The sequence below is a fragment of the Podarcis cretensis genome, assembly GCF_951804945.1.
Source record: "Podarcis cretensis genome assembly, chromosome: 3".
NCBI classification, from domain to species: Eukaryota; Metazoa; Chordata; class Lepidosauria; order Squamata; family Lacertidae; genus Podarcis; species Podarcis cretensis.
In genome coordinates this window covers 54,128,520-54,141,117 of record NC_137172.1, presented here as the reverse complement: position 1 = coordinate 54,141,117, position 12,598 = coordinate 54,128,520, and the positions used below count along the sequence as shown (strand labels likewise).

Genomic DNA, 12,598 nt, shown 5'->3' with positions numbered 1-12,598 from the left:
AACACACTCATGTACATGACCCTAAAGGGCAACACTAGACAGGAAAATCTTCTCCGAAATATTTTATGGAGTATATGCATGACACATGACTTCTCACTCACACCTGAAGTGGGAGGAAAGTTGGCAGGGAACAGAAAACAGCAAAGGGACTGTGTTGTTTGTACAAACAACAGCAGTTGGAGAAGCCATTAGACAGGGACCTGGGGAGATTTCACTAGAAGTAGTCAAGAAAAGTGGTACTTGGGGCCTCCAGATCACAGAGGAGGGAATTGGTTGGCACACACATTGTGGCTGGAGGCGGGGAGGGGGTGCATTTGGAGTGCTGATTGGACTGTTTGCAAGGCAGTACACATGTCCTGAAGATTTCCAAATGCTGCCCCCCCACCTCCAGCCACAATGTGTGTGTCCCCAGCCACACTCCACTAAGAAAAATACAAACAAAAATCAACTGTAAGCTTTCTTGCTTACATATAGGATTTGACTATGTCTCACTCCAGATAACAATCATCATGGTAGCTAAGGCTACAATTCTATGCACACTTTCATAATTTTGAGTAATAATAATAATAATTTATTATTTATACCCCACCCATCTGGCTGAGTTTCCCCAGCCACTCTGGGCGGCTCCCAATCAAATGTTAAAAACAGTACAGCATTAAATATAGGATGATTACACTATATGACAACGGAGACTGCATCCCACCCTTTCAGCGGGGTGACTGGAGGAGGAGCTGTGATTGCATAATAAAATAGCAACCATTCCCAGCCTGGTGGACACCAAGAAGTGCTCAAGAAAACAACAACAGGGGTTCCATGCCTCCTCAATTACTTCTCTCTCCTGCACATCAGATGCTTTCCCATTCCCCTCCGTAGATTGCCACTGGCCTCTTGGCCTCTTGAAAAATGATAATACAGTATATGAATGCACTTGTATATGTGAACTGTGCCTTTCCTTGAAGAATTAACAGGAATTCAGTGGCAGGGGGTGGGGGTAAGCTCCTTGTCTGAGGAGAGGGACACTTGCCCCCCCTTGCCCTCTCTGACATCACCCACTCCCACCAGTACCAAAGAGCAGCTGTTCTTCAAAGAAAAGCTATTTTTACCTAAATTAATTTTGCGCCTAGTTGCACTGCAATCACATGAACTGGTTATATTAATCGTGCACCTGAGGCATACATGGCCACACTGAAGTAATTTGAGCTTTTCCCTTTCCCAATGAGAATCACATCATTATGTGGGCAAGGGGGGAAATGACCATTGATAAGAGGGCTCCCCATCAGAGAACTACAGAATTTCCTCAGCTAGGCAAAAACATTTCATTACCTTCTATGTTAGCGTAAGTCTAGACAATAACAGGCATTTTGCACTGATCTGCAGCATTTCTTTCCATCCAGGGTGCCCTGTTAACACAGAACCTCTCTTAAATGAGCGGCTTTTAAAGATGATTTACTTTTCAAGAAAATAATGAGGCTCAGAAAAATGGACCAAGAGAGATTTAACTATAATTCATTTGGATGTCACATTTTGTACTATAATATAGAAAGAAAGAAAGAAAGAAAGAAAGAAAGAAAGAAAGAAAAAAAGACCATGCTGTATCGATAAGAGAGACACAGTTTTGTCGTTTTTTAAAAAAGATCTGCTTGTTCTATAAAAATCCCTCTTATAGCCATCAATATCTCTTTCATTTATTTAGAATGACACTTTAATAGATGTCCAGCAAGACAGAAATTATTATGTCTATATCTATGTCATGGCAATTTGTCATGGTACATCTTCACAGTATGTCAATGTTGTCTTACTTTGTTGCAATGCAAAATCACAATGTTGGCTAAACAGACCGACAAATGCAATTATACTATTGAAAGCTACTACCAAATGGAGTTTTTATTTATTTATTTATTTTTAACTGAGATATTGGGTTAGAAGGATCCACTTTTTTGCCATGACAACAAACAACCTGAGATTCCTCTTTGAAAATGGCAGTCCACAAATCTTTGTAACGGGACAACTAACTCTAATAGAAGAAACTCTGCTATCTTTAAAAAAGAAATTCACATTAGTATCATTCTGAAAAGGGGAAAAATTAACATAGAGAGAATTACCATAAGCAAAAAAACACATTAAGAGGGAAATGCTTCTGTATTGTTTTGTGAATAACAGTCTTGGGAAAGACCCATTGGCTTCAATAAACCTATTTTTTGAAGAAATGCATCAACAGTATATATGCAGTTCAACAAATCATCACACCTACTCAGCAGCTGTTCATGCACAGCAGCTATTTCAGATGCAGGCATTAGTGTGTTATTTCATTTTGCAAGACTGTGTCACTAATTCAAAGCAGTACACATACTTTACACTGTATCTGAGAAAACCAAGAGATTGCCTACTTCTTGGAAATGGCACCCTCCCCTTCCAACCCTTGCATTACACCGCTGAAAGAGAACAGAGGTGCACAGGGAGACTGTATTGTGCCATGAATATGCATGTGAAACCTGCCTTTGCAATGCCTCACAGGAAAAATAGGCTAGAACCATCGTTTGAAGATTAAAGACAAGGGAGACATCATTGAGTTAGTTCAAAAAAAGTTAATGTGTTCACGCTTACATTTTAAAGTTATTAAAACTGTTTTGTCACACCTTTGTGATATTCCTTGTTATCACAGCATGACATTCTTTAATATATACTATTAGAAAGTGGCAGACCTCCTTTTCAGTCTGAGCAATTTGCCACAGGCAATGTGGAATCCCACCTTGCTTGCCACAAGGAATACAATCTGCTACAAGAGCTGCTTGTTCACTCACTTTTTGTGATGGCTCCACACATCACTGCCATCTAACTGTAATCTTCACAAGTTTTCCCAGCAATTGTTCTATTATTTCCTACCACAAAAAACCCAGCCTTAAAAAAAGAGAGTAAAGCAGCATCTTAATCGTCACAAGTGTAGACAGTTCTTAGCATCTCCCCTTGTCCTCCTCATGATTTTCATTTGATTCATTACTTCCTCATTCCACCAATAACTGATTGGTCCCCTAATTAGAGAGTTTCTCTTGACTGTTGGCTGCAAAGAGGGAATCCTGGTTGCAGTGTCTTAATGTGTGTGTGGTACTGGGTGTGTGTTAGAGAAATACTGTGCTTGGTTGAAGAAAAACAGCTGAAAGAGGCAGCCTGCTTTAGAGATCTTGTTCAGTCCACTGAGGAATGCAGCATCACAGGGGCAGGTGTATTGTTGAGCATCAAACATTAGCTCCCCTGTGAAAGTTAAGGTAGGTGGGAGGGGTAGTTCAGCACTTGACAGACTCAGTTTTCTTTTTTGAATGCAGGGAATGCACAGCCAAAGGGAAAGTCACTGCACACACACCTTTACCTTTCCACATTAGAAGGAGAAAACAAACTTCCAGAACTGGTTAACCAACCACAAGGCGTGAGAAGAAGGCAGGCATTCCCACAGTATGGACAAAACATAATGAAATCTGTGTAGACACACTGTTGCAATTATGGATAGAACAAAAATCAGGAAACAGACCATTACTATACCATTTAGATACTGTCTGGCTCTAAATGAGTCAGGGCTTGAGTGTTGACATGGTGCTTACTAGAGTAATTGCTCTTGTAGTCAGTACTTTCTCTGACATTTCAAAATTACCTCTCCTGACAAAATTATTTCCCTTTTAACGTGTGTTATAGCACCAAATACGTAGCTGAGTGGCTGAGTCACTGGCATGACTGAGGAGTTGTTTATGGGTGGTACTGGTTGGCAGTATAAACAGTGGAAGAAAATACACTGATTTCTAAACTTTTGCTATGAGAAAGAAAGAAAGAAAGAAAGAAAGAAAGAAAGAAAGAAGCATCACAGTGCTGTGCCACTTGCTGAGATGGGACAGGATGAGAGTAAGTTTGGGGCAGTGCAAGTGCACCAGCAGGAACACCAGATTAGCTCTGCCAGTGTGCTTACATGGCTCTGGCTTGCTGCAGCCCTGCCTTGATCTTGCACCACCCCAGTAAGGGACAATGACTGGAGGGCAACAGCACAACTCCACTCTTTTGCACCAGCCTCTCCTGAATGAAAGAAAGAGTGGGAAATTTAGGCAAATGATAACTAACCTAATGCAAATTGACTCTCAAACTAAACATCTGTTTCTGTTTACAGCTTATAATTGGTTTTCTGCTTTTTTGTTTTTAAAAATCTATATAAATTCATGATCCCCAATGTAGATTAGCACAAAGGTGTTCTCAGATTAATTAATTTTATTTATTTATTTTAGAGAAATATCGACAATGATTTTATGCAAATATTTTTTCTCCCAAGAGTACAAATTCATGGCTTTCCCTTAAACAGGGAGGTAGCTTATTCACAAGCCACCAACCAACAACTGTGTTCTAAACTCTGGCTTTCATTGGCTTAGATGCTCTGATGCCACACAGCTTTTCAGCCATCTTGAGCCAACCCCCTGAGTGATAAGGAGAGCAGGAGAAACTTTGGCTGTGCATTCCAAGGTCAGTGAGCAACTTTTATTAAATCATATCATTTTTTGCTACAGACCCTGAGTTTCCATGAAAATTTATGGGTGCAAACTGGTTAAGCAATTTTGAGGTCTTGCAATGAACAGTTATCAGCATCAACTATGGTCTCTCTGTGGATAATGTATACAATAGTTTTCTCCCACCTCCTTTGAGGCTTAACTATTTTTTTAGGTTATTAATTAGATACACTGTGGGCTCCCAGGGCCCATAATTTCAAGTGGCAGAAAATAAGAACAAACAGAAGAGTTAGTCACTCGGAACCGTTGTCACTAATCTGACTTTATTTCCCTCACCATGATTACATTTATCATCTAGGACAATTTCTACTATGGTCTGCTCACACAACTAACTGAAGTTGTGCAGGGGAATTAAAAACAACAAACCCCTATGAACTCTCACTCTCATATATGAATGAAAATATAGCTGTGCCCTTCTTCCATAAACTCTCTCACTGCAAACATTCTTATGGAAGAAACAAGAAATTCCAATGAAAACAAAACATTGCTTCAAATGACCAGAGATGTTTGGTGAGTTGCCATGATGCAATGAATTCCCCAAAGCATCTCAGGTTCCACTCAAAAGAATGCTACTCACCTTGGCAAATATGAAAGAAGTGAAGCAAGTAGGGAAATGGCACCATACTCATTAGAACTAAAAGCATATGATATGAATGAGGTTCCCAGCATTGGCAAAGACTGCAATAAATTACCAAGTATGCATTCTGTTTGCTGAAATGGGCTCAATTTATCATTTTACTGAAAAGGTTCCATTATGTTAATGTCTTAGAAAAGCACTTTCTGCTGTTTTTAGAAGGTCAAGGGGGAGATACAAATTTTTATATTTAGAATTATGTCAGTGAGGAAGACTGACATACTAATCATCACTAAGGCCAGCAGGAGTTACCGTGTATGTAGCCAACTTTCAAACCTTTTTTGGGGGAGAAACATAGTTTTTGCTATCCTAACTACAGAAAAGTAAGGTGTATTTTAGTTTGTATGTTTAGCATTAGACAGGGGCTTTGGTAAGTGCACCCATAGTCAGTTGTTCCTTGATGATAATAGAAGTAATGACTTAATTAAAAGTGAATGTTATTTAGAAAGCCTTGCTTCAAACAACACCAAATTAAAGAGTGTGATATGTCCTTGTGGCACATTGCCCAGATATACACACAAAAGGTAATCAAATACATTTCCTTGCAGTGCAAATAGACTACTTAAGAGGGTCAGAAAGAAACATTCCATCCAAAGATAGCACTGTGTAGAGTATTTAAACCAATGTGATTTTCCCTGAAATATATAATCTTGTACATCGTTACCACGGCAAGAGGAAATAACTTGAGTTTGTGCAATGGGTTTTTTATTCCAATATGATCTGTTTGTGGAATGCTTTCCCCGGAGAGGTTTGGCTGACGCCTTCATTATACACTTTTAGGCACCAGACGAAAATGTTCCTCTTTAACCAGGCCTTTGGCTGATTGACATCTGATGCCCTTTTGGGGTGGTATACAAATTTAAGAATATGACAGTTCCTGGTCTTTGAAGCAACTGTCCTATTAAAGCAGATAACACTCTCTGAGTTTATGCTCATTATGGATGCTTTGCTCAACCCAAAGAAGGAACTAGATTAACATCAGGAACACTCTGAGTCAAGTGTCATGCAAGGTGCCATAAATACATGTTGCAGTAGTAATAACGAAAAATGACAACAATAATAGTCATTTGTATTGTTCTATTAATGTACCTCGCAGAAGAGTAATAAAAGAAGAGTTTAGAATCCAAATTTCGACTGAGAAGGAAAAGAGGAGTGACAGGTAACTTATGTGCTTATGGCAGTAATGTGCTCCCCACTTTTTGCCACTGCTGTGGGGATGAGCATTGCAGGGTTGTGATTTGTCATAGCACATGATATTTTTGTGAGTGTGGAACCACAATTTTAATTCAAATCCCACTGACTACAGAAGAGCAATACCTCAGCAGTGCTAAAGGCCACCAAGCACCAGTAACAACTGAAGGGCTTTTAAAGTTTAATGGGCTATGACAAGGAAAGAAAAATGTCTATCACAGTGGCAATACCCTCACCACAAAGAATATTCTGCCTGAGTGTCTACTTTCTCACCTCCGCCCTGACCAGTTTTTTCTTCTTAGTCCCCTTCAGTTACTCTGTTAGGATAAGAGAGAGATCTATATACCTTCCCTGCAGAGAAACATGGCTCCCCAAGGGCTACACATAGGTACCACAGGAATCTATTGTGTACTGGATTAATTAATCTCTTTACTGTATTTGGAGAGCAATAGGTTTCCTACCAAGTGAGTACTTAATACTGTGGTGCCCCGCAAGACGAACGCCTCGCAAGACGGAAAACCCGCTAGACGAAAGGGTTTTCCGTTTTGGAGGCGCTTCGCAAAACGAATTTCCCTATGGGCTTGCTTCGCAAGACGAAAATGTCTTGCGAGTTCCTGCGGGGGTTTTTCCCTCCCCCCCCCCTTTCCTAAGCCCTAAGCCGCTTATCAGCTGATACGCTGATAAGGCGCTTACCAGCTGATCCGCTAAAAGCCGCTAAACCGCTAATAGCGCTAATCCGCTAAGCTGTCAATGGGTTTGCTTCGCAAGACAAAAAAAACCGCTATACGAAGAGCCTCACGGAACAGATTAATTTCGTCTTGCGAGGCACCACTGTATTTCCAAACCTGTATTACATTACTACAAACAAATGTATATGATATTCATAAAATAGATACCTATATTTATCTATTCTTGCATGGGGGGAAACAAGATTGACCTATGATAAATGCTTTGTTGCGGCTCCTCCTTATGCCATGAAACATGATAAAACTTTGAAAAGATAAACTAATTAATGTATGCAAATTGAAGAAGATACCGCTTCTGCCATACATTTATTGATTCACACTGATCAACATGGACTAAAAGTAGATATATCTGCAAAATGCATTATAACATTAAACCATCCAAGACTGGTACTGGGCTTATAGGGACATTATTTCTTTGTGCAACGTGTGTGTGGTTGCAAAACAAACAAACAAAGACCTGTGTTGAACATAAAGGCTTGGTTTTTGTATATAAAATGGTAAATTCTTAGACATTCAGGGTTTGTTTTTGTTTTTGATGGAGGAGGCTGAAAATGGGTCATAAGCAGTAATAACTTTGCCGTTGTACTTGTCTTAGATTTAGCTGGTTCACTTGTTGAGTGTTTATGCTGGTTCATGTTCCACAATATCAATATAGATGTGCATGCTATGTTGGAGACCATTTTGGATGGATCAATGCTCACATTAGATGGTGTTCTCAAGAAGATGATGAAAGAAATAAAAAAGCAGTTTATTTTAGGACTACAAGTTCTCAGCCTAATCCTTTATTAAAATAGGGAAGAGGGGATGCACATCATACTGTTACTTGACCTGAAACTAATTTGACAGTATAAGTTTTAGAAATGTGACAAGCAACTCAGAAACTTGGGTTTCTCATTTGCCTCAGGCAAAAGTGGAACACAGAACACTTTTTAAAATGCTCTCTAATAATCCACAACTAAACAACATAAAGATCTAGTTTTAGCCCTTTTAAAGAGCCTTCATTCTTACCATTTCAGGAAGGGGCTACAGAAAAATTGTTTATTACACTCCTGGGTTAGAGTCTTGACCTTGCTTTATTTGCGCTTGCTCCTTCTCCAACCAAGGGAGACTCACACCTCTTAAGCTTCCCCATTGTTTGGCTTTCTGGGGCTCTTGGATTCCCTCTGTGCTTGGACAGCTAGCTGTCTCCATTTGCTCCTGCCCTTTGTGAAGCAAACAAAACAAATAGAAAAATACCTCCCATGCACTTTACCTGGCCCTTGCCCTCCTTTCTGTTCTGGATGCAGCGACTGGTTTGTCAAGCAAGGAAGGAGAACCATCTTCTTTTTCATCTAACCACCCTATGCCCATTACCCTACTCTAAGTATCATGGTTTCCAGAGACAGACACCTTCTGCCCTATCAGATAACATTGGACTACAACTCCATGAACATTGCCCAGGCTGGCTGGAGTTGATGGAACTAGTGTCCAACAGCATCTGCAAGGCCAAGGGTTCCCTGTCCCTTATGTATACCGATAAAGTAACATCAAATTGAATATATCTGGTGGTTCTTTGCCTATTAGACAAAGTATTAAATCTGCCATCTACTCTGCAGTCATACATTACAAAAGCAACAAGTAACAATGCCAAAAGAACAAATGTATAAATATCCAACAATCATTCAAAATAATCAAAATCAGAGTGCATAGCTTTCTCCACCCTTACATATAGATACTTTGGAAATGAGAGTGTCCCTCATTTCTCCCTACAATTAAACAACACAAGATGTTATCTGTTCTGGAGGTAAATCAATCAAATGTCCTATCCGTCAGTTTTGCATTTTCCTCCATAAACTACCTCAAAGAACACGGAAACCATGTGTCACAATTATCACTAGTACAGATGGCTGTGCTTACATCATCATCAACACCCTAAATTAAAACCATGTTTTTTGCCTCTCTTTAGTCATAGCGAAACTTGGAATATCCTGAGGAAAAGAAAACATCCCACCAGAGACTCCTTGTCATTAACTACCAGTCAAGCAGAAATGTCACTCAGCTAGGCTGTCTTACTCATGACAAGTAAGATATAGTTGAGCTGAATCATAAAATGAAGTAGTTGGAAAGACAGGGGCCATCTGCATCTGCTGTGCTGTCAGCCTGCCATCAGGATTCTTTGCTAAGTTTTGGTTTGTCAAAGTGGGATTCGTTATGGCTGGGGGAGTTATGAGTAGCAGACAGCAGAACCAAATACTAATGCACTGTGGGAAACCTAAGCAAATGTGATAGCTATTCCAACACAAGCATCAGCCTGCAAATAATAACAAAAAATCAAATACTGAATACAGGTGTGCACACACCTGAAGAAAGAAACAATATAAAATGTGGACTACATCCACCTGAGCTGATCAGATTGAAATGACAAGGCACCCCTCTTGCCACATTATTCATTCAGAATGTGATGTGTGGAGCATTGTGAGGCACTAATTCGGTCCTAAACTGCACTCATTCATCATTAGTTGGCAGCATGAGGTTGATCAAGTCAATTGTAGAAGTTGGGAACCCTCTTGCGATTTGCAGTTCTTTTCTACAGTTCTACAGTTTCTTTTCTACAGTTCTTTTAAAATCACATAAAGCTATTTAGTTACTTAGAATAATCAGTGTTGGTTTGTTAAAAACAGCAAATACTTGAGGGGGGATATGATAGAAATGGATAAAATGATGCATGGTGTTGTGAAGTTCTACCCTCTCTTACACAATGCTAGAACTTGAGGCCATCTACTGAAGCTGAATAGTGGAAAATTCAGATCTGACAAAAGAAAGTACTATGAAATTTGCTCCCACAAGATGTAGTGATGGCCACCAACTTTAAAAAGAGGATTAGACAAAGTCATGGAAAATAAGATTCTCAATGGCTACTAGCCACAATGGCTATGTTCTAGCTCTACCCTCGGGAGGAAGGATGCCGCCGAAAACCAGTTACTGAGAATCCCAAGGGAGGGGAACACTGTTCCACTCAGGTCCAGCTTGGCACTTCCTAAAGGCATCTGGTTGGCCACTGTAAGAATAGGATGGAAGACTAGATGAGTCTTTCGCCTGATCCAGTGGGGCTTTTCTTATGTTCTTATATGTGTATTTGCAAAATCAATGGATCCTACAGAATTCACTACCAAGTTCAGTACAGAACCACTGCTTCAGGACAGGGGAAGGAATCCTGTAAATGCAGTGTCCACATTCATAGTTCAGATGAGGGAAATGATAATACCATATGATGACATACTGCCATTTATTTCTAAATATTAGGTGGTGTTATTTGAGGAAAAGTAAGCACTGAACTTTATGTTCAAAACTTACCATATTTTTCCGTGTATAACACGCCTCCGTGTATAACACAGCCCCTATTTTTTGGGACTCCAAATAAAGAAATCCCCCCATATGCACTATCTGTGTATAAGACGACCCCCATTTTTAAACTTTAAAAAATTGCGGGAAATTCTTATACACGGAAAAATATGGTATAGTCCTTCCTGGATCTACCACTTAATGGTGATGGTAGGTTATTGCATGCTTGAGTGGTTTAAAGAGCCTTGCCCATAGAAAATGAGCTTATCAAAGTGAAAGCTATGCTACTGCCCTTTTCTCAGATATGCTAACTTTCTACCTAGCCAACTAAGTCATACTCAGAGTGGACCCATTGAAATCATGAAACCATTGACGTTATGACTACCTTAAGTCAACTGATTTCAGTGAGTCTGCTCTGAGTATAACATAAATTGGATACAATCCAGGGAGCAGGTGTTGAGGGTTTTCTTTTTCTTTTTTGTAGAAGAGTGTTCAAACACTCAAGTCTCCCCCAACCATGTAGTCTGAGAGTCTTCCTCAGGTATTGTCCCAGAAGGGATGTGCCACTAGATATTCAAAACATGTATAGAACCATAGAATCATATAGTTGTAGGGTTGGAAGGGAGCCGGGGGTCATCTAGTCCAACCCCCTGCACTGCAGGAAACTCAACTAGATCATAAATGAGACACGGCCATCCAACCTCTGCTTAAAAACCTCCATCACCTCTCGTGGGAGTTGGTTCCACTGTTGAACAACTCTTTCACTGCACTGCTTGAATGGAAACTAATTCTCCACATCACAACTCTTAAATCTCCTTTCCAAATTATTCCAAAAGAGTTGGAAAACCAGGATATGGCATCAGATTACCAGTTCCCTGACAGCTAGAGAAGGAAAGCTTCAACCAACATAATACTATGACTGTGGTCCTCAGCCTGTTCCACTGCTGGCCACAAAGCCCTTAAACTCTAGTGATCCTTAAACTCTCCATCATGTAGAATGCTACAAAAGGATGAAGAGAGCTGTGCTTCTTGCTCCTTAAATCTAAATGTCCCTCTTTAGCAAGAAGATCATCCCTCCATGCCTCTAGATCCCTGGCAAGTGTTGAATGACATTGTGCCTCAGAGCTGAATGACCACCTCTCTGGGAGGTAAGAAACTTATTAACATTTAAATAGAGATTCCCAGGAGGGCTGGCAGACTAAACAGAATACACAATGTGCTTCTTGTCTATGACAGTGAGGATTAAACAAAGAAACATGCACACCAGCATGACTGGCTGCTGATTCCCAAATGGATTTGGGGAACTATAAAATGGCAGCAGCCTTGTCAAGCAAACTCAGGATAATCACAGCATGCATCCCTTGAATATAAGCAACAGGACTCAAAGAACACCAAAAACAGTGCCCCAGCCTCCGGGGTTTTTATATATGGTTCACCAAAAAAACAGGGAAAAGTTGTGATTTCCCTACTGCACAATCAGCTTTAAAAGAAACCCTCTGTATTTTGGATTGTGTGGGTTCAGCAACTTACCAGAATTGCCAGCTAGAGGGGAGATGCCGTCATCCACAGTGTCTAAAATCACAGCAAGGCCAGCTGAGTGAGAAGGCAGCAGGTTGGTGTTGAGATCCACCCGAGTGAGGCTTTCAGCTTCTCTTCCATTGCTTGTTAGAATGCCAGAGACATTTTTGCTTTCCGTCTCAACCTCTTCATCCTTTTTCTGTGGATTCTGAACAATATGAACGATACTCTGCTGGGGCAGGTCACAGCTCTGAAAAACAAGAATAAAGTCTCCATCAATATTCAAGTCTGAAATAAAAGAAGCAGTTCCCATCTCCAGTTTGGTGGGGTTTTTATACAGAGTGATTCCCTTATCTATTTCATGTAGAATTTCAATGAATAATAATAGGCTGAAGAAAAAGTGACAAAAAGCAAACTGCTAAAATTAGGATTGCTTATGTTCACTACAGGGTCACAATGCTTAGACAGTTCTAAACATTTAACAAGAAAACAGTGGGTCAGTAGCAGCTCTGAACAATATTTTGTGAAAAGCTATATGCTCTCTGAAATCTTATAAAGATTGCAAACCCACATTTACTTATTCGAAACATTTATAATTGGTCTTTCCAAAAATTCAAGGTGACTAACAACAAAGTGGGTGGGAGAAATAC

General features: G+C 40.1%; 1 protein-coding gene across 3 annotated transcripts in view; it reads right to left on the bottom strand.

Moving 5' to 3' along the window:
- Positions 1-12,598, bottom strand: part of PRKN (parkin RBR E3 ubiquitin protein ligase) — a 638,032-nt gene that overhangs the window by 440,285 nt on the left and 185,149 nt on the right. For all 3 annotated transcript variants that reach the window (XM_079971894.1, XM_079971892.1, XM_079971893.1), the window contains exon 3: positions 11,961-12,198. In XM_079971894.1, coding sequence (XP_079828020.1) covers positions 11,961-12,198 — 238 coding nt within the window. The remainder of the gene's footprint in view (positions 1-11,960; positions 12,199-12,598) is intronic.